Source organism: Sebastes umbrosus, chromosome 8 (genome assembly GCF_015220745.1).
Source record: "Sebastes umbrosus isolate fSebUmb1 chromosome 8, fSebUmb1.pri, whole genome shotgun sequence".
NCBI classification, from domain to species: domain Eukaryota; kingdom Metazoa; phylum Chordata; class Actinopteri; order Perciformes; family Sebastidae; genus Sebastes; species Sebastes umbrosus.
In genome coordinates this window covers 3,696,460-3,718,527 of record NC_051276.1, presented here as the reverse complement: position 1 = coordinate 3,718,527, position 22,068 = coordinate 3,696,460, and the positions used below count along the sequence as shown (strand labels likewise).

The following is a 22,068-nucleotide window of genomic DNA, read 5'->3' as shown; positions in this document are numbered from 1 at the left end:
CGACTCGTCCGCCTTTACAGCCTCGTTGTGTATACTCACACTCATGCGACGGTGGTTTAGATAGTTTATAGCCTAACGTTAGCTTTGTACTTCTGGCGATTGCATTCACTCTTCGAAAATCATAAAAGTGGTGTTCATTTGTGGAGATTAACTTGCTGAACAAAACGTTTGAGTACCATAAATGTTTGTTTGCCACAGAGTTTATTTTCTGCAATAATCCAAAACCCAATGGAAATATCCCATTGGCTTTTTGTCGAGGGAACCAGGGCGGTGCTATAAAGAGGCTGGGTCAACGCGTCATATCTTTGGGGTACAACACATGCGCAGTAAAAGCTGGTCTGCACTCGCCGAAATTGAGCCAATTGCAACGCACGACCGCAGCTTCAGTTGCACTGACCCGTGTCCTAGCATCCTTCAATAGGCATTGGTTGGCCTACAAAAATATGTCATACCTGGAGCACTCTATTTGATTATCATCATTGCTGCATTAAAGCTGAAGTAGGCAGATTGGAGCAAATATGATTAAAAAAAATCATTTTTATAAAACGGTCGCTATATTGTGACAGTAGTACATGAAACAGGTAACCTGAAAAAATCATGTGCCTCTGTGTCCTCCGGTGTCCTCCGGTGTCCTCCGGTGGTCCTAACGGCATCTGCAAGATTCACAGACCGGAGGAAAACAAGCAGTAGGAGCTGATCTGAGGTCCGTTATCCACTGCCGTCTATGAGAGCCGGCTGTCAATCACTCGCGAACTCCGACCAAACGGTCAAACTAGGCAGCGCTGATCAAATATGAATCAATATTCTGTTACGTTAATGCCTATTTCTCTCCTCAAATGTTTTCAGAATCATCTTGTAGTGCACGGTTTAGCTGTAAAATAAGAAAGTTTGTGACGCCGCCGCCATTGTGAAATCTGGTGAAGGAATGCCAAGTTCCGGTCACATGACCGGAGCACAGCCAATAGGAACTCTCTCTGTCTGAAATGACCTGTGATTGGTCAAAGTGTCCTGTCAAGGACTAGATTTTGTAAAGCCTGAAAACAGAGCCATGAGGAGGAGCAGAAGTCTAGTTATCTCTCAGAACACTTGAATTACAATATGCTGAAAGGTTATTATGGAATTTTTGCACGATGATGCCAAAAATATACTGCCTACTGAAGCTTTAACAGTTAAACAGCATTTGAATGGTGTTAATGTTAAAGATGGAGAAAACCTTTATTGAAGTGTTCAATAGTCTCATGAGCAAGATGATATTACTGTGTGTTTTGTATGTAAAATCTTAATTTGCAATGTAACTACAGTAGTAATCACAGGTGTCAAATGGAATAAGAAGTATAATATTTCCTTTTGAAATGTAGTAGAGTAGAAGTATAAATTGGCAAAAAATGGAAATACTTAAGTAAAGTACAAGTAGGCTTCCACAAACTTATACTTAAAGTGTCAGCAGGCAGAATATTTTTGGCATCATTGGGCAAACAAAAATTCCATAATAAACTTTTAGCATATTGTAATTCAAGTGTTCTGAGAGATAACTAGACTTCTGCACCTCCTCATGGTTCTGTTTTCAGGCTTTTGAAAATCTAGCCCGTGACGGGAGACTTTGGCCAATCACAGGTCATTTCAGAGAGAGAGAGCGTTCCTATTGGCTGTTCATTCAACGGAGGTAGCTGTCAATCACTCGCAAACTCCGCTCAAACGTTCAAACTATGCAGCGCTGATCAAATATGAATCAATATTCTGTTACTGTAATGCCTATTTCTCCCCCTAAATGTTCTCAGAAACATCTTGTAGTGTACTATTTAGCTGTAAAATTAGAAAGTTTGTGACCCGGCAGCCATGTCGAGATCAGTTTAGGAAATACCAAGCACCGCCCACCAGCCGGAGCAAACTTTCTAATTTTACAGCTAAACAGTACAATAATATATGTCTCTGAAAACATTTGAGGAGAGAAATAGGCATTACATTAACAGAATATTGATTCATATTTGATCAGCGCTGCCTAGTTTGATCGGAGTTTGCGAGTGATTGACAGCTGCTCTTACTGCTTGTTTTCCTCCGGTCTGTGAAATCTCGCAGATGCCATTGGGAGCACCGGAGAACACATCATTTTCAGATTACCTGTCTCATGCGCTAATACTACTACTAATAATAATAATAATAAATTGGACTTATATAGCGCCTTTCAGAAACCCAAGGACGCTTTACAAAGGGGGCACACAAAATCATACTAATAAATAACAAAGAGGAAAAACTATAGCTAAGTAATTAAAAGAGTGATGTGTAGGAAGAGTCAGCATAGGCTTCGATGAATAGGTGGTGTTTGAGGTGTTGTTTGAAAATGTCCAGGGATGAAGCATTTCTTATTTCAGGAGGGAGAGAGTTCCAGAGGGCGGGGGCCGTTATAGTGACCGTTTTATAAAAATAACTTTTTTTAAATCATATTTGCTCAAACCTTTCTTCCCCATCTTTAAGTACAGTACTTTTAAAAATATACTGTTACTTTTTTTGTGGGTGTTAATCTCGACTAAGATGTGACAAAACCATCTAAAATGTATTTTTTCTTTCTTTCTTTCTTTTTTTTACAGTGTAGGCCACGGGCTCCTCTCCATTAGAACAGAAGGTGGCGCCTGTTTGATGGGATATATATATTTTTTTGTCCGACTTGAACTGGGCCTATAGCCAACTAAACACCGTTTTAGGAGACAAACAGTATAGTTATCTTTTACAAACACAATAACTAAATGCACTGCAAAAGGGTTTTTTTGTATTCCCACTGTACAGTAGTTGTATGAGTGGGAGCCCCTGCATGGTGCCAGACTGAGGACAGGCGTGGCAGTGGGCTGGTCCAGAGCACCGAGCGATGAACAACATCAGGGTCCATTGACTTGGTATCAGCTGAGGCCCTGAAAGAGTCTGACAAAGGATAGCCCCCCCCCCTGGAGTCGCAACCCAATAGGGCCAGATTTGTTGTAATTAACCACATCTGCTTCCTCTGAGGACGGCTCCGGGCTCCGGGCTGTGGGTGTGGTGCAGCCGCACTGAAGACTCGCTCCTGAGGATGCTCTGAGGTGAGTACACAGCCTTGTTGTGTGTTGATGGAGGGGGGATCGTGGTTAAATGTCTGGGCGGATAGCGGGTCCTCCCTGTGCATGTGTGCTCCGATGCTTCTCCCACCATCCTGCCTGATGTGTACCATGTTGTTGTTGTCGGCCATACGGCGCACCCCGCTGCCTCTCTACGGAGAGATCGGATGTGCTTGTATAATATTATTGAGATAGCATCGTTGTGCTGCAGCCTCTCCACAGTGCGCCATGCTTTCTCCATTGTTCTCTGCAGAAGAAGGACGAGAGCAAGCTGGTCTCACATGTGCATTTGGTGTCCTGTATTCATGGAGAGTGTGTGATGGCAGTGCGTTTAGCCATGCTCTGTCTAATCTCGCTCATTAGCCTGCATGTTTGTTACTCTATAGAAGCTCAGCCTGTGTGTGTGTGCGTGTGTTTGTGTTCCGGACGTGTTTCATGATTAATATGCGGGACATAATGAGCTCTTTCTTGTCCTCTGAAATTATACTTTTTATTAGAAAGTCGTGCAGCGTTGCTCCGTCGCTGCTGGCCTCTGCGTTCTGCTGGTGGCCATTAGAGGATCCTGGTGCTGATGCTGCAGCAGCGTGTGTGTGTGTTGCTAGGCAGCCATGCAGAGCGCACAGGGGCCGCCATGCAGCGGGTGGATGAACGGAGAGAGGATGCTATAATAATAGATAAAGCCATAAAACGATATTGTGCATTGACGTTGAAATATGGAGCTGTAGATACACGATGTATGTTGCCCTGCATGCACTCACGTGACTCAATGTGATCAATAGGCCTGTCCTCTTCCTCCCCCATGTGGCATCACAGTATCGTTGGGAGTGCACATTTTATTAATCTCCTCAGCACAATGTCATGATGGATTCATCTGAGCCACAGCAGTGTGGAAGTTGATGTTGAAGTCAGTGTTAGTGCAATTTAGTTTTCTATTATTTACCCTTAATCTATATGTCAGATAGATGATGAACTACTGAATCATGTTTTTCATAATTCCAGCCTTTTACTATTCCAACTAAAATGATGTCGATATACAGTAAATACTGTGTTTATACTGGGGCTGTCGATCCATTAAAATATTTAATCACGATTAATCGCATGATTGTCCATAGTTAATCCTGATTAATCACAAATTAATAAAAAAAATTGTATCTGCTCAAAATGTACCTTAAAGGGAGATTTGTCAAGTATTTAATACTCTTATCGACATGGGAGTGGGCAAATATGCTGCTTTATGCGAATGTATGTATATATTTATTATTAGAAATCAATTAACGACACAAAACAATGACACATATTGTCCAGAAACCCTCACAGGTACTGCATTTAGCATAAAACAATATGCTCAAATCATAACATGGCAAACTGCAGCCTAACAGACAACAACAGCTGTCAGTGTGTCAGTGGGCTGACTTGACTATGACTTGACCCCAAACTGCATGTGATTATCATAAAGTGGCATGTCTGTAAAGGGGAGACTCGTGGGTACCCACAGAACCCATTTTCATTCACATATCTGGAGGTCAGAGGTCAAGGGACCCCTTTGAAAATGGCCATGCCAGTTTTTCCTAGCCAGAATTTACCGTAAGTTTGGAGCGTTATTTAACCTCCTTCGCGACAAGCTAGTATGACATGGTTGGTAGGTTTTCTTAGCTTTAAAACTGAGCCCGCTACAACCTCAATATTACAAGTTGCGTTAATGTGTTAAAGAAATTTAGTGGCATTAAAACTAATTTGCGCTAACACTTATTAGCGCGTTGACTTTAACAGCCCTAGTTAATACATTGCAATACGGCTTGTCCAAGACAAATCATGTGATTTTTGCTGTTTTATTTAGTTGAAAACACCTTAATATCAAGTTTATAGTTATTGAAAATCAAACATGCTATTTTGAGGGGCAGGAGTTCTTGAATTATCACTCTGCACTTTCTGTCACATCAGGAATAATAATCCAATAATAAGTCATTAATATTAATGAAAAAGAAACAAATTTAATACTCCCTTGACTGTAATGGACTCCCATCAGCTGCTATTCCGTCTGCTCCTTTCTAAAGTGTTTCGTATTTTTTTATATTATTTATTTGCATTTATAGGTTGAAGCCAAATGTCCCATTAGAGACTATAGTCCTGCACAGAGTCAGCTAAATTTATTCTACCTCTACTTCATTCATGCTTTTTCTTCTTGTGTGTGCTGCGCTTTTTGGAAAGCACTCAGTCTGCAACAGATGTTTAGGGCCTATGTATTTGGGGGTTGAGTACAGCAAAGGTGCCCTTGTAAGTTCTATAAACATGCCATAATAATCCAGTTTAGTGTAGTCACCTAATGTGACACCTAATCAAGTTTTACGTTGGATTATAACGTATTGTTTGCCATGAAATTATCTGATGAGTTGCAGTGAGTTTAGAAAGTAAAAACATGATGACAATTATTCATCTTTATCATATTTTGTTTGTTTGTTTGTTAGAATCTAGTTCGATAACTGGTTGGGATCCACCGACCAGCCATTATGACATAAACCTAACGAAAGCGAAGCCGAAGAAAATCAATGCTGAGCTACTTAGGTAATTACACCCCCATCTGCCTCTCTGCTGTCAATGTCAATGCTCAGACACAAACCTCCTAAAACCACTCGAAAGTGGGTTTACAGCAGTCAATACAGGCATGTATATGTGAAGATAATGTACACCAGACTAACTAGAAAATGGATGGCTTAGTTCACCTCTTTTTAAGATACAGTTTAGGTCAAAGATCTCTGAGTATCTTGCAACAGAGCACAGCAACTTTGTTGTGTTCTGGTGAAGGACACTACAGCAAATAATCATATAAATCTGATCAATACTGAAATTCTGCATTTTTTAGTTTGATAAGAATGCAGCTGTAGAGGAGGAGAGACTGGCAGCTCCCCTACTTCCTGAGATGTTCTGATACAAAAGTGAGGTGATGATGCAGCATGATGAGCCGTCAGAGTGTGACTATGGATAAGAGGAGGAGGAAGTGATGGTGGGCCAGCAGCCAGATCTGGGGCTGAACAATTAATATGATTGAAATATAGCAATATAGCCTACTGCAATTTGCAAATCGCAGGAGATGATGCACGATATTCCTTACAGGTGAAATGTGTGTCAAAATACTATTTTAAATTAGATATTGAGATGTCCTGGGCTACAAATTATGTTCTACAGACTTAATCAAACATCTTTGTTTGGTACAGATCCCTGCAAAAATCACACTTTATCATAACCATCTTTAATAAATAGTAAATAGATATTTTTTTAATAAATTATTAGTTTATTGTTAACAAACAATGGAATGATGATTATTAATATTTACTAATTATTAATAAAGAAATAATTAACATTATTTTAACAGTTTATTGTTATAAACATTATAACATTTTATATACTATATTAAGTATTTAGTAATGATTATGAAATGACTTGTAAACCTGTAACAAATAATTTGTGAAACAGCTATAAGCATTACATAGAAAGATATTTTTTTTTACACTTTGTTAATGGTTAATAACTGCTTTGTAAACCATCTATAATCATTATTTAGATAGCTATGATACGACATATGATTTATAAACTAATTACTTAATATTACACAAACTAATGCAATAAAGGATATTACTAAACATTAAGTATCATTTCATTGTATGTTAACAGTAAAATAACTATTAACTAAAGTTTAATTTATTATCAATTTACCATTCTTCGGTGTTGGCTATTAAACAGTGTTACCTGGGCGCCTGGTTAGCTCAGTCGGTAGAGCGGGCGCCCATGTATGGCCAAGGCTCAGTCCTAGCAGCGGTGGACCCGGGTTCGAATACGGCCTGTGGACCTTTCCGCATGTCATTTCTCTCTCTCCCCCTTTCCAACACTCTATCCACTGTCCTATCAATAAATACTTTAAAAAAAAAAAAAAAAAAGTGTTACCTAACTTTAATGTTTTCATGAAAATGAGAATAATGATGTAAAAATGATCATTCCCTCTAATATCACAATTGCAATATCGGTCAAAATAATCGCAATTAGATATTTTTTTCAATATTGTGCAGCTCTAGTCAGAGGTCTGTCTCCTCTTAGTCATTAGGAGCCTCCCTGGAGGGAGAGGCTCTCTGTCTGCTGCCTGTCAGCAGCTGGGCCCCTCTACCCCCAGAGAGACACACACTGTGAACCAACCTCTAGTATGAGAGAGTACGAGACAGCCTCTGCTTCACATTTAGGTTGTTATAGACTGAATGCTGCTTGTAACTTTAAAATAAGCGAACATCCATCAGGATACATTCGAATGAAGTTATAATTATGAGAGTTTGTGAATGCTTAAAACCAAAAAACTAACCATCAAATTGAAAAGGAAAATCTACCTCAGATCAATAGTAAGTTAAACAGAGCAGTTCTTCCTTAAAGGAGCGATATGTAGCACTGACAGCTAGCGTTTAAAATGGGTAACAGCAGTCCAAATTCAAAACATTGGAGCCGGCGCCTGTCCGCTCCTCCGGTGTGACTGATAGCAGTTAGCGCACGTTTTCGCAATTTCAGCAGTAGACGGAATCATCGTCTGAGTGTCTCAAATACTCGCTGCCTTGATGACCCAGCTGCACACGGTCCACCAACACAGTCTCACGGCAGTTTGTGAACTAGTCACGAAATTTAGTCTGTTTGATTCGTGCACATAGACACGATTTTCCCTTTTTTTCCGTGACGCGCAGCACGACTTTCAACAACGTACTTTCAAAATAAAACTACTGAGTTAGGTTTAGGAGTAGATCGACTTGGTTAGGCTTAGGCAACAAAACTACTTAATTACGTTTAGGAAAAGATCAACTTGGTTAGGCTTAGGCAACAAAACTACTTAATTACATTTAGGAAAAGATCAACTTGGTTAGGCTTAGGCAACAAAACTACTTAGTTAGGTTTAGGAAAAGATCAACTTGCTTAGGCTTAGGCAACAAAACTATGTAGGTTTAGGAAAAGATCGGCTTGGTTAGGCATAGGCAACAAAACTACTTAGTTAGGTTTAGGCAAAGATCGATTTGGTTAGGCTTAATCTCTGATGACACATCATGGTCATTTTATGATTTATTACAGTAAATATATTACATATTGGTCTTTTAAATATGAAAACAAAAGAACATACTGCTTGTCTGTTGATGTATGATTAGGGAGTTTATTGCTTTAGTGACTGGCTGATGATGGTGGATAGCTGATGTAATGTTTCAGTGCTTTTGAGCGCAGGAAGCCTGATGTTGTCGGAGTCAAAGTGCACAGTTTATCCAGAAACTCCATTAAAGGTTTAGTCATCTGTCAGTTTTTAACGTGTGCAATGCAATGAGCTGTAGTAGTAATGCACGTGGATCTGATGTAACGTTCTCTTGTGCTATTAAGAGTGAGCATCTTAAAAGCTTGCCCTGAATGCACGAGGGATGGGATTGGCGATGCATGTGATTACGGATGCGCAAGTGGTTCTGTTACAGTAATGCATCTTATCAAGTAAGTAATGAGTGAGTTAGTGAGATGTAGCACAGGAGAGAGGGTGTGGTGTGTCTGGGACCTTATCTGCTCCCTGCAGCACTGTGTGTTTGTGTGTGTGTGTGTGTGTGTGTGTGTGTGTGTCAGTCGGGGAGTGGCCAGCTCTCCTCTGAACATCCTTACGGTAACTCTTTACCCTTTCTCCAATTACCGAGGCCGTATCACTAGCTAACTTCCTGTTAGCGGTTCTGACGCTGCTGTCTGCATGTGAGCTCTGCTAATGCTGCGTTTTCTATACAGCTGTGCACTTCCACCGGCCAGTGCCCTGAGGAATACAGCATCCTTAATGTGAGGGTAGGTTTTCATCTTTAATGCTGCCATTTGAAAATACTAAGACTACTATTTTTTTATTTTCGCACTTGTCAAAAGGAAACTGTTTCATGATAATGCAAGATACAAAAAGGGTTTGCTTGGAGTTTAATTGTACATAAGTGAGCATATTGATTGAACTGACAATTGTTATTTAATATTTGATCATCTTTTCTGGATGTCTTCATAGTTCGGGCTGATGTGCACTCTTGGAAGCAGGAAGATTAAACAATATTCTGCTCAGTGCACTTCTTCCATTTGCACATTTACTTATACTTCTTAGTATAAGCCGTGATAGCAATTACTTTTTCATCCGAATAGTATTATGGCTGCTGCTTTTAAGACATATGGTTAGTATAATTAGATTTTTTTTTTTCCTCCTAAAACGTAATTTCATAGCCTTGCTTTATGTAATGTCTTTTATTATTTTTCTTCTTTAATCTTTAAATCATATCTGGCCCATCCCCGTTGAACTTCACTTTCACCTCATTTGCCTGCTCGGTTAATTTCATATTAGGCATGAACTAGGGCTGTCCATCGATTAAAATATTTAATCATGATTAATCGCATGATTGTCCATAGTTAATCGTGATTGATCACCAATTAATCGCACATTTTTTATCTGTTCAAAATGTACCTTGAAGGGAGATTTGTCAAGTATTTAATACTCTTATCAACACAGGAGTGGGCAAATACGCTGCTTTATTCAAATATATGTTTATATTTATTATTGGCAATCAATTAACAACACAAAACAATGACAGATATTGTCCAGAAACCCTCACAGGTACTACATTTAGCATAAAAAATATGCTCAAATCATAACATGGCAAACTGCAGCCCAACAGTCAACAACAGCTGTCAGTGTGTAGGTGTGCTGACTTGACTATGACTTGCCCCACACTGCATGTGATTATCATAAAGTGGGCATGTCTGTAAAGGGGAGACTCGTGGGTACCCATAGAACCCATTTTCATTCACATATCTGGAGGTCAAAGGTCAAGGGACCCCTTTGCATGAGTTTGGAGTGTTATTTAGCCTCCTTCACAACAATCTAGTGTGACACGGTACCAATGGATTCTTTAGGTTTTCTAGTTTCATATGATACCAGTATCTTCTTTAGCTTTCAAACTGAGCCCACTACACCCTAAAAATAAAAATCACAAGTTGTGTTAATGTGTTAAAGGGACTATTTGTAACTTTGTACGCGCATAAATGTAGCGGGTCGTCACACATGCGCGCTCGCATATGCGCGTTCGCGTGTAGCCGCTGTACCCTCCTCCTCTGCCTGCTCGCCTTCACTCAGACAGCTCAGCTCGCCCCACCTCTAGACGTGAACGCGCGTTCACTCCACACTGCAGAAGAGTTAGTTTAGCTCTGAGAATATCTAGTGAATGTACAGGGGACGTTTGTGCAGAAATAACTGCTGCAGCTCCTCCAGACCAACAGAGGTTTTCCGTGTCTTGTGAAGTGACAGAGCTCTACAGAGATTTATGTAGTGTTCTCGTTACCGACCGGGTGCCGGTGTCTCCTCTGCTCTCTCCGGCTGCGGGCGGAGAGAGCAGAGGAGACACGCTGGAGAGCCCCGCTGCCTCAGCCTGCACTTAGGCAGGAAAAGCCAACACTAGGATCAGATCTTAATCATGTTCATGGAGAGACCTTCGTCTGGTCAGCTAACATTACTGCCAAGCAGCTGAAATATAAAATATGAGTGATATTGTGGTTTTAGCTGACTTGTGTCGCCTCACTGTTTTGAGCGATGCTCGTTCAGGTATATTGAGAGCGAGCAAGCGCGAGCCCGACGCTGACTTTCGTTGATTGCACGGCCACAGGTGTCGCTGTTAAGAAGCATTTCTGAAAGTTACAAATAGTCCCTTTAAAGAAATAAGTGGCGTTAAAACAAATTTGCGTCATCGCCTTAAATTTGACAGCCCTAGTATGAACAGGAAGTGATGACTTGAAACATATTTTCAAAATACAAACTGTGCCCTTTAAAAAAAATAAACCTGGTCCAAATCCATGACGGAGCAACACTCTGGCAAGAGAAAGCTAACCACTTGCAGCATGTTGTGTTTTGTTGGCCGTCCTCAGGCACCGTATTTGACTCATCCTGTCTGGAGCTCCTGCCGTAAGGAAGGGCCGGTCCAGTCGCCATGATTTGCTCCATTATTCCAATAAGTGGGGGCGAGCGCGACCTCTAATGTGTTTTCTGATTTATGATGTGTCATGATTTGCCTTCAGGCCGATCTCCAGACTGTTCTCAAGCTGAATTTACTGTATGGTTTTACAGTTTTTTTGTAAATGAGCTGCATCTCATCGGTATAACTCTCACTTGGAAGTTAAAGAATCTAAATTATGGTGGCTTTCCTGTACTTGCCATTGTTGCTAAAAGGATTTTAATTGTAATTTATGTTGTCACTCGATGCTATAAAGTAAATGAAAGAGTGCGGGTCTGGTGAATTTTGCCAGCACACACCTAGCCACGCATATAGCTTTCAACATGTCCCTCGCAAAACGATAGAATAGTCAAAGTCAGGGTTGAGTGTAGATGCTCAGTGGTCTGAAGGGGGGTGGGGGGGGGGGGGGGGTCCACTGATCACATGGTTGGCGGTTAAATCCATGGCTCCTCCTGTCCACATGTCCAAGTATCCCTGGGCAAGACACCCCCCCCCTTAAAAGCATAACTGGCATTTTCACTCTTCACTCATAGCTGTTATGCTAAGCTAACCAGCTGCAGATGAAAGGTGTATGGATCTTCTCATCTAACTCTTAAAGGGGAACACCACCTAAATTAAGAATTCCAATATGTTATTTCCATGGCCTAGTAAAGTCCAATCAATAGGTGTGAACATGAGCTACTCTCTCTCTCTCTCAAAGCCAGAAACCAGAGAAGTCAGTCTCAAACTTGTGATGTCATCAAGTATAAAGTCTGGAGCTGCTCCATAGACGATGAATGGGAGACCCACAGAATGTTTCTTTTCTTTTTTATACTCAAATGAGCTTTATTCTATTGTAGTGCTCTCAGATGTGAAACAGAAAATGTTCCCATATACTCAGAACATTCCCCTGGGTGCTCTCAGTGTCATCTAGAACATCTCTCCCAATTCATTGTCTATGGAGGAGCTCCACACTTTATACCACATGACATCACAAGTTTGTTACCTGCGCCAAGGCCGAAGGCCTAGGAAGGAGGATATGTTTTCACCGGTGTGTTGGTGTGTTGGTGTGTTGGTGTGTTGGTGTGTTGGTTTGTCTGTTAGCAGGATAACTCCAAAAGTTCATGATGGATTTGAATGACATTTTTTGGAGGGTTGGGGTGTGGCACAATGAACAATCCGTTAGATTTTGGTGGCGATCCGGATCATTATCCGGCTTCAGAATTTTTTTAAGGATTCTGATCAGCCTGACCCAGACCTCTGGGTACAACACATGCACAGTGTAGCTGATGACGCGTTGATGACGCATGACCCCGCCTCTTTCCTTCAGAGAGAGAGATAGAGAGAGAGCGGGGTGTGGGGGGGAACAACTGAAACAGAGTTTGTTCACATTAAACTCGGTGAAATTACAGTTGAGTTCGACCAAAGCACACTTGGTGATTGTTGGAAAGAGTAATGACGATGGTTTAGGTGGGTTTTATTTTGTTTCTTTCCAGTTTGAATGAAGTGTTTTACGATGCTCTGCTAAGTACAGATGATCTCTACATAAACAAAAATACACATGGATGATGGTGCAAGTTGAACGGAGAGAGGGGGGGTGGGGGGGGGAATCGTACTCGGGCAGCTTGGCGGAGGTCTGCACTCCACGAGTGCCATTTTAGTTCATGTTTATTAATGTTTTTGGACTGTCTTAGACCAGAGGAATAGCATGTATTCATTTTGAAAAATGGGTGTAGTACCCCTTTAAATAAAAGCAAAGAAGCCTATTTTCTAAAATGTCAAACAATTCCATTCAAATGGTCACCTCTCGCTGCCATTTACAGTCTAAAAATGTATAAATTGAATTAGAACCACCATAGTGTAACCTCTTGTGTTATGACAGTTCTCTCAAAAAGTGCTGCTTAAGCAGCATTTATAATATTGACCCTCTTTTTTTTTTTACAGTTATCCCCACCCACCCATTGGTTGTGAGACACCCACTGCAAAACAGTAGAAGATGAGCAAGTCCCCCACCCCCAAAGGCACCCCGGTGCAGCGCAGCCCCAGCGATGGGGTCCCTGAGGACCTCCAGTCTCCTCAGCATTCCACACCCAGCTCCGGACCCCAGCAGAAGAAACGCATCTCCAGCCTCCTTCAGAGTCCGGTGAGATGGCTGTGTGTGTGTGTGATTTATTATCTCAGTCTCCTTCTCTGTCTCCCTCTCCTCTAGATGTGGTTATCTCCTCACATTACTATGAATCTGTTCTCAAATGCCACTTGACAGCTTGGGCTGCAGTCAGTGCTGGACCCCATTCTGAGTGCATGACTATGTGTGCTCCTGCATATGGGGAGGGCAACAGTGAGGCTACATGACACCAATGAGGTTGTATGTGAGATGGAGAGAGAGTGACCATGAAGTGAAAGGACTGAGAGAGAGAGAGAGAGAGACTGACTCATTAAACATGTTTACTCACCCTCACCCCGTAGGAGTGTGTGTTCAAGGCTCCATGAATTTGTATGTGATTATCAAAGTTTTTCTTTGTGGAAAAATGAGATGATTCGGAGGTCGAGAAATGTTCCACTCCTACACAATGAGTATTATTGTGAAACTGAAAGGATTTATAATGTGTGGTTTGTGTGATAATACATTAATATCTGTGTATGTGTGTGTGTAGTCATTCAGGGAGGAGCTGGATGTGCTGATCCAGGAGCAGATGAAGAAGGGTGGCAGCTCATCCAACCTATGGGCACTGAGACAGCTGGCTGATTTCATGGCCTCACATGGCTCCCCGGCCGCCCTGCCCGTCTCCCCTTCTAGTACGTGCACAAGACTTTCAAATGAATCTCTAGGGTTGACAGCAGTGGTTTGCCCGGTTGACTTAACGTCTATGTTAGCCCGCAGGTCCCATGGTTAGTCTGGGTGTTCCATTGAACTACCAGAGCTAACAGTTTTAGCACAAGCTCGATTAAACATAATTTTTAAACCTTGTTAGCCTGAGACTTCCATTGTTAAACTTGGATTTATTATTTGGCTAATCAACTTGACATTACTCCGGGGGTTTCATTTCATGACCAGACCGGATGTTGATCAAATAAAAAGTAGAGCAAAGACGTAATCAGCTTCCACCCTACTGCCACTCACATCTGATGACCCGATTACGTTTAATGATTGTGTGGCACAAGTGTAACTAATAACATGAATTAGTGGCTGCATTCCATTTAAGTAGGTGGACCTGGTATTTTGCATACTTGTTCACTGGCACACTTAAGAGTAGAAACACACCTCATTAGGGGCAACATGGGATTGCTAACAGAGAAAGATGACAGCCAGTGTGAATGAAAGAAGCAATCAACCACTCAGCTACTTACCTTATTGTGTCTGTCTGCTGTTTTCTCTTCCCTCCACAGACATGATGATGGTGACTCCCATCAACGACCTGCAGGGCTGGGAGCCCGGCAGCATGGTGAAGGGGGAGAGGCTGATGCGCTGCAAGCTGGCCAGCGTCCATCGCCTGTTTGACCTGTACGGCTGGGCCCAGATCAGCCGCACCTGTCTCACTGTTAGTTCCACTACCGTCTTACATTACATTCCTGACTTAGTTCTTTTTTCCCCCCTGTGTTGTGAGGCAGAACACATACTTACTGAACAGACTTATTCATCACGTCAGTGGTCATGGAGAAATCTAGTTTACTGGCTGTTGTGGTTGGTGGTCAGAGCCCACCATGAGATCAGCTTTGGTCAGCAGTCTTCTGTGGAAGTGTAGCTGGAATGATCAGGCTGATGTGGTGATAGATAATAGAAGAGATAGATTGGGCTTCTAGTAATTTGTTGATTTATCTGACAGCAGTCTTTAAGGAGTACTTCACCCACAAACTGACCATTTGTATATCAGTCACTCACCCCGTGTAACTTTAATTCTTGAAGAAAACTTTGTTTTTCTCTCATGCCTCCCCAGTGAACGAATAATCCAAAAACCTACTAAATATTTGATGAATGGAAGTAAATAGGGGCCACGTTGAAGGTTCAGTAGGCAACAACTTTTTGGCATCATTGGGCAAAAAATCCATAATAACCTTTCAGTATATTGTAATTCAAGTGTTCTGAGAGAAAACTAGACTTCTGCACCTCCTCATGGCTCTGTTTTCAGGCTTTAGAAAATCTAGCCCGTGACGGGAGACTTTGACCAATCACAGGTCATTTCATTGAGAGAGCGTTCCTATTGTATGGGGGATATGTATGTGTTTTGGAAGTAGTGAGTATACGACTGGATAAAGGAGACTTGGAATTGTGTGAGAGTTTGTAAACGGATGTTTTGATGTAGTTTCCTGTTGTTAAACGCGGCCCCCATTCACTTCAATTCATCAAAACTTTTCGTTGTTTTTTTATTCTCCGTTAACCGCGGAGGCCGTGAACTGTTTCTTTAAGAATTCAATGTAACACAAGGTGAGTAATTGATATACAAATGGTAATTTTGGGGGTGAAGTATTTAAGTCAATGTGAGGGTAGAGAGTAAAAAAACAGTTAATTTATAGCGAACATTTAAGAGATAGGCTTTTAACATGACAACATATTATCTTGCATTATTATCTAGCATAGCTTTACGCCGTCATCTGTCTGTCTTCACTAACGCTCCTCTTCCTCCCTCACAGCTACGTGTTAGTAAAGAACAGGAACACTTCTTGGTGGTTCCAGACGGCCTGGCCTACAGCGAGGTGACCGGATCCAGTCTGGTGAGTTAGACCAATCACAGTTGAGATTACGCATACGTTCAGTGGCCACTTTATTAGGTACACCTGTACAGGCTAATGCTATTCAATACAACGGCTCTGACATAAATTCTACATTTATAATCACTTTTTGTTGGCATTGTCAGAAATATGTAAATTGAATTATGTGTGTAGTACTGAGGTCAGGGTGGTGTTGTACCAGACTTCTTTATATTAAGAGGTGTTTTTTGTCCATATTTACATACATGGTTTGGGGGGGCAGAATATTAGAAACACCTCTGAATATAATGCAGCTCAGTACAACACAGTCACTGACCATGACCTCAGTGCTAAAACATACAACTGGATGAACACATCTATGACAGTCTATAGGCATCATAATAGTAGACTTTATGGCAGAACAGTCATACTGGATTGCATTAGATTGTTCAGGTGAAGCTAATAAAGTGGCTACTGAGTGTATGCTGACTTGGTTGTTTATGGAAAAGTGCATTTAGCCCTCTGATAATATTGATATGTTGCTATTTTTTATGCTTTTGCTATTCTTTTATATGATGAATAGGGCTGTCAAAGCTAACGCGATAATAGCGCGTTAACGCAAATTTGTTTTAACGCCACAATTTTCTTTAACGCATTAACTGAAATTTTGATTTCTAGGTTAGCGGGCTCAGTTTTAAAGCTAGTTGGTATCAACCATGTCATAATAGCTTGTCGTGAAGGAGGTTAAATAACGCTCCAAACTTAGCTAAATTTTGGCGAGGAAAAACTGGCATGGCCATTTTCAAAGAGGTCCCTTGACCTCTGACCTCAAGATATGTGAATGTAAATGGGTTCTATGGGTACCCACGAGTCTCCCCTTTACAGACACTATCAATAATTATTCAGTCAGCCCAAACCTGCTTTTATGAACATGGGTTTTATAACATCTTTTATGTGGTTTCCAGGTAAAGGTGAATATCCTGGGTGAGATGGTGGAGAAGGGCAGCACCAATCTGGGCGTGGACACGGATAAGTTCAGCCTGCACTCTGCCATCTACTCGGCCCGGCCGGATGTTCGCTGTCTGCTCCACCTCCACACACCGTCCACGGCTGCGGTGAGTCGCCATAGGCCAGTGCCAAGGGAGAGGTTGGCAATAGCTCACAGCTCTGTCCTGTCCTGTCCTGTTTAGAGGAGACACCATTACTATTCTGCTGGTTGCATCCACATACGCATGGAAGAACACTTCATACTCTTAAAGGGTCCATCTGCTTTCTGCTCCGTTTTTTTTTTTTAAATGGAAACTCTCACTCAGACATTGCAAAAAGCAGTGACGTAGGTTATCAAAGTAAGCTAATCGAAGCTAATCAATAACATTATGAATAATTGTGGACGCTAGCACTAGCTGAGTCCAAGTTAGCTGTGCTACATGTAAGTTTGGAAATAACTGAAAGGGTTAGTTGGAGATGTTTAAAGTGGGATTGTCCCACGTTCTGCAAGGTCAAATGACTGTTTTTATGAATGTAGTCTGGTGGCTTTGAAGAGAGGAAATGTTTTTAGAAGGACTTAGGAGAATAGCATTTTCATGCTAAGACATACATACCAACATTTTAATAGCCGGATTTGAATACATATGTAAGGAACACCACTGTGAAGCTACATGATGATATAAAAACCTAAAAAAAATAAAATAATGGACCCGCCCTTTAAGATAGAATACCATTTACAAACTACATATTTTAGAGTTGTAGCAGTTGCACCGTCATCTTGTTCTGCTTGAGTCTGATAACATGATATCATTGACCAATATAGATTTGCTTGTAAAGCACATTGTGACGTCAACACTGTGAATGTGAGCCTGTTTCATGACCTTTGCTGCCACGACTGACCGCTAACCGTCTCCAGGTTTCTGCGATGAAGTGCGGCCTCCTGCCACTGTCCCACGAGGCTCTGCTGGTCGGCGACGTGGCTTATTACGACTACAACGGAGTCATGGAGGAGGAGGAGGACAGAGTGGAGCTGCAGAAGAGCCTGGGGCCGACCTGTAAGGTGAGCCGACCACAAGAGAGAAGACATTTAATCTGAAACGTGCGTATCATTGCACGGTTGAGCAGTTGCTGCTCCCTTGCGTCCCACATTCAGCTTTATGAACGAATGAAGAACAGACATGAGGTGATGTAAGTCTTACACCGGATTCATTATTGATGCCGGTGCTGCAGCTTGGAGACTAAACTTGGTAGTTGGTCTCAGTGTGCCTTCTCATTCTACAGTAACATTTCTCAATTAAAGCTGCAAGCAGCTATGAATGGGCCCTCGCACATGCACGCACGTTGGGGGACCCCGGTCGTCGTGGCCAGGCACAATGAAACAGGAACTCTGCTGAGTGCAACGATCCCTCCCTCTACTGTCTACAACAAATGGTTTATGGGTTATGAAAGGGGCGGGGCTAACCCACACCAATGAAATAGCAACTGTCTGCTAAATGCAATGATGCCTCCCACGAGAGTCTACGACAAACAGTTCACGAGTTATGATAGAGGGCAGGGCTAAAGTTTAGGGGCGGGACTATGAGTTGGTATAGAGTGCTCCAGGGATGACGTATTTTGGAGGCCAACCAGGAAGTTAGCATCGCCCTGGTTCCCTCGACAAAAAGCCAATGGGATTTTTCCGTTGGGTTTTGGATTAATGCTGAAAATAAGCACTGTGGCAAAGAGTAAATGCAATCGCCAAAAGTAAAAAGCTAAGGTTAGGCTTTAAACTAACTACACCACGGTCGCATGAGGGCGAGTATACACAACGAGGCTGTAAAGGCGGACGAGTCTGAGTGATGATGTTTAGTAGTCTCATTTAGCCACTTGTTAGTAACTGCCTTTTTCAGGACACATAAAGGCTTAAAAATTCACGAGTGGGTATTTACTGATGCATTTTATGTCGTACCCAAAACATTATAATCTCTACAGCTTGTGTTAACCACGGACATTATTTCAGGCATCTAACTAAAACCATTTAAAAAAAAAACATTGACTTCCAGACGAGTGAACCGGAAGTGCTAAAATGCTAACTCATTTCTGGGTTTAGGACTCATTCCTGTAGCACACTGTTGGCATGCAAATATCCTACGCAGGTAGGTAGGTACGCAGAAGTTACAACAACTTCCTGTTTTATGGCAAAAGGCACTTTTTTTGCTGCCATGCCACGTCACCAGTGTCGCATGAAAACGCACGATCGCAAAGGTCTTTAGATGGTACTGACCAAATTTTAAGCTGATCAGATGAATTCTCTAGGAGCAGTTCGTTAAAGGTACACTGCCTGTAAAGCGCAAAAAATGGGCGAAAATGGCACATTTTCACATTGGGTTTTGGGTATACCTCCCAAGGCCCCAGGAAGAGATCCCAATTTTTGTAGTGGCCAAACGGCGGTACTTCAACTTCCGTGTCCATCACGTGATGCAATTGGACCCAAAACGACTTTTTCCCATAGACTTACAATGGGAAAGAGACGTCTGTAACTCATAATAATAATAATAATTTCTGATAATTTAATGATAATGATAATGTTAATTTGTTTTGAGGTAAATCGACTATCCAGTACAAACACTCTAATAGCCCTTATATAAATCATTAGGTCCTAAAAGATGTAAAGCGCACTAATAGACGAATCCAGAGTTATTTCCCTTCCTCCGTTCATGAGAATGAGACACATTTTCAAATTATCAAATTTTCCACCATGTTTGATGGAAAGTATAACAACTTTCTGAGCACAGTAAGGTCCTTCAAAAATGCGATTCATTTTAAGAATAATAATTCCCTCAGTTTCAATAGGGCCTTCGCTGCCCGACGTTGACGTTGCTCGGGCCCTAATAACCCGCAGCTGTTGTAAAATAGAAATAACGAAGGTGGTTTTCATTCCTGTGTAAATGTTGATTTCATGATGTGTAGGTTCTGGTGCTGAGGAACCACGGCATCGTGGCTCTGGGGGAGTCTATGGAGGAGGCTTTCTACACCATCTACCACATTCAGGCTGCCTGCCAGATCCAGGTACACACACTATACTGACTCACAGCTGACGCACTGGAGACAAAGTGCTGCCACTGCATGTACGTATGTGGGTGTGTGTGAGTGGGAGAGTGAGCTGGCATGTGTACATAATGTAGATGCACTAATTTTACACCTGGGCAGTTGCTTTTCTCCTGGTACCCTTTCACTGTAATTGAGCCAGCAGCTCTGCACTGCAGTAGAATACACTAGAAGAGTCCCGTGTGCCAACGAGACACTGCAGTAATGCTACAGGAGCAACAGTGGCCTGTAGGGAAGCAGATATGTAACTGTAAGGTCATTGATCCTTCAAACCTATGGAGGTTGATGTGTAGAATTTAAAAATGTGTGTGTACATTGCTAAAAAAGAGAAAATTATCTCAGTAATTCTTTCCTGAATTAAAGAAAAAGGCCTAAAAGAAGCTGCAGCTTGTTCTAAATCTGTTTTTGTTTTTTTTATGCCAGGTGTCAGCTTTGTGCTGTGCCGGTGGTGAACAGAACCTGATTCTGCTGGACCGGACCACCCATAAACCCAACGTAGCCGGCACCGTGGGCTGGGCTGGCTCCACCTTTGGACCCCTGCACAAGAGCCGCATCGGGGAGCACGAGTTTGAAGCCCTCATGAGAACCCTGGATAACTTGGTAGGCAGCAGTTAATGCTACAGAAACACGCGCACAGCCATGATTGAGGATTAATACATCTTTTAATTACTTTTGGATTTTTGTTAAAGGGCCACTCCACCAATGTTACACATTAAGTTCAGTTTAATCGTCATGAAGAGTATGATGTAGTAAATAGTTGTACGTAATGTCGTCTGTGGCTCATGAGGGAGTTCAGGGAGTACCAGTCTAATGAAAGATGCTAGTGAGTCCCATTATGGCAAGTTTAGGAGCTTGGCCCATACTAAGTAATACAAGTCAGGATATCTCAGTCTCTTTTTAACATGTCTCTCCCAATTTTGTGGCAGTGCGATAATTATTTGCTAAATTACCCCTTGCTGCAGTGTGTAGGATTCGGCAGCATCTAGTGATGTGGTTGCAGATTGCAACCAGCTGAATACGCCTCCGCTCACTCCTCCCTTTCCAGACTGCAGTAACATGAGCCACTGAGTGCGTCTCGAGATAACTTCTGCTATGATTTGACGCTATATAAAAATAAATTGAATTGAGTGCAAAACCGTGGTAACGCCGTTCGCCTCGCTCAGTGGCCATCCTTACCATAGTAACGCAACTATAGGAGCAACGGAAGTCAGACGGCGGCTGGCGGTACCACGGTGTTGCACTCTGTGTGGCTCACGTTACCACAGTTTCACAAGCGTGTCGGAGAACTACGGTGGCCTTCAGGTAACGTAAAAATGTGAAAGTCTCTCTCTAAAGAGCCTGAGTTTGGTTTGTCCGTTCTGGGCTACTTTAGGAACATGGCAGAGCAACATGGAGGACTCTGTGAAGAGGACCCGCTCCCTATGTAGATATGAAGGGCTCATTCTAAGATAAAGAAAACACAACAATTCTTAGTTTCAAGTGATTATACGCTAATGAAAACATAGTTATGAATATTATATTCCATTTCTGCTCCCCAGAAATGCTACACACTGGACCTTTAACATTTGCTTGAATTTAAAAGGGTGGCACACTAAAGTTTTTACTTACCTTGATGTGTGTGGGAGGTTTGCTGATTCACTGTCAGCTCTAACCAGCTCACTGTGGCTGCTGCTTCTTTTACCAATCCTCCCATGCATTATTAAAAAACGGGATCCACCAACAAGAATCGCAGGAAGTGTCCATATCTTGCTGCGTATACAAACTTTTATTGAACAGTAACAGTTAGATACTAATGCCACATTTGGGAAAATATTGAGTATCACTATAGTATGTTTTGTGATACTGTATCGATTCTCAAAAATACTATCGATTTTTAATTAATAGTTTACATGCAAAGATTAACTCAGTTATTACTTTATTTCTTTTGCAAACATATGCACCCTCTCAGTGTGTGTGTGCCCCCTCAAAGTAGTGCTAAGATGTTGGATGGTACAGGGACTGTGATAAATGCAAATGCAGATCCCACTGTTCTGATTGAATAAGTAAATTCATTTTGTTTTTACTCAGATTTTATGCACATGGCGGTGTGTTCTTTATACTATGACAGTTTTCCTAAAATTAGATGTAAGAATTTGCAATATATCGCCTTGCTTACAGGATCGCAATATATCGTAATATATTGAATCGTAACCCCTGTATCATGATATGTATCGTATCGCCGAGTT

General features: G+C 41.8%; 1 protein-coding gene across 6 annotated transcripts in view; it reads left to right on the top strand.

The window, feature by feature from the left end:
- The first annotated feature begins 2,447 nt into the window (after nucleotides 1-2,447).
- Nucleotides 2,448-22,068, top strand: part of add2 (adducin 2 (beta)) — a 29,666-nt gene continuing 10,045 nt past the window's right edge. Inside the window, exons 1-10 of one of the 6 annotated variants that reach the window (XM_037776764.1) lie at nucleotides 2,448-3,068; nucleotides 8,859-8,912; nucleotides 13,028-13,226; nucleotides 13,738-13,879; nucleotides 14,471-14,622; nucleotides 15,713-15,793; nucleotides 16,735-16,884; nucleotides 17,673-17,816; nucleotides 19,706-19,804; nucleotides 20,267-20,443. In XM_037776764.1, the coding sequence (XP_037632692.1) occupies nucleotides 13,080-13,226; nucleotides 13,738-13,879; nucleotides 14,471-14,622; nucleotides 15,713-15,793; nucleotides 16,735-16,884; nucleotides 17,673-17,816; nucleotides 19,706-19,804; nucleotides 20,267-20,443 (1,092 nt within the window). In that variant the 5' untranslated portion in view covers nucleotides 2,448-3,068; nucleotides 8,859-8,912; nucleotides 13,028-13,079. The remainder of the gene's footprint in view (nucleotides 3,069-8,858; nucleotides 8,913-13,027; nucleotides 13,227-13,737; nucleotides 13,880-14,470; nucleotides 14,623-15,712; nucleotides 15,794-16,734; nucleotides 16,885-17,672; nucleotides 17,817-19,705; nucleotides 19,805-20,266; nucleotides 20,444-22,068) is intronic. The other 5 variants (XM_037776760.1, XM_037776765.1, XM_037776763.1 and 2 more) reach the window with 5 other exon arrangements.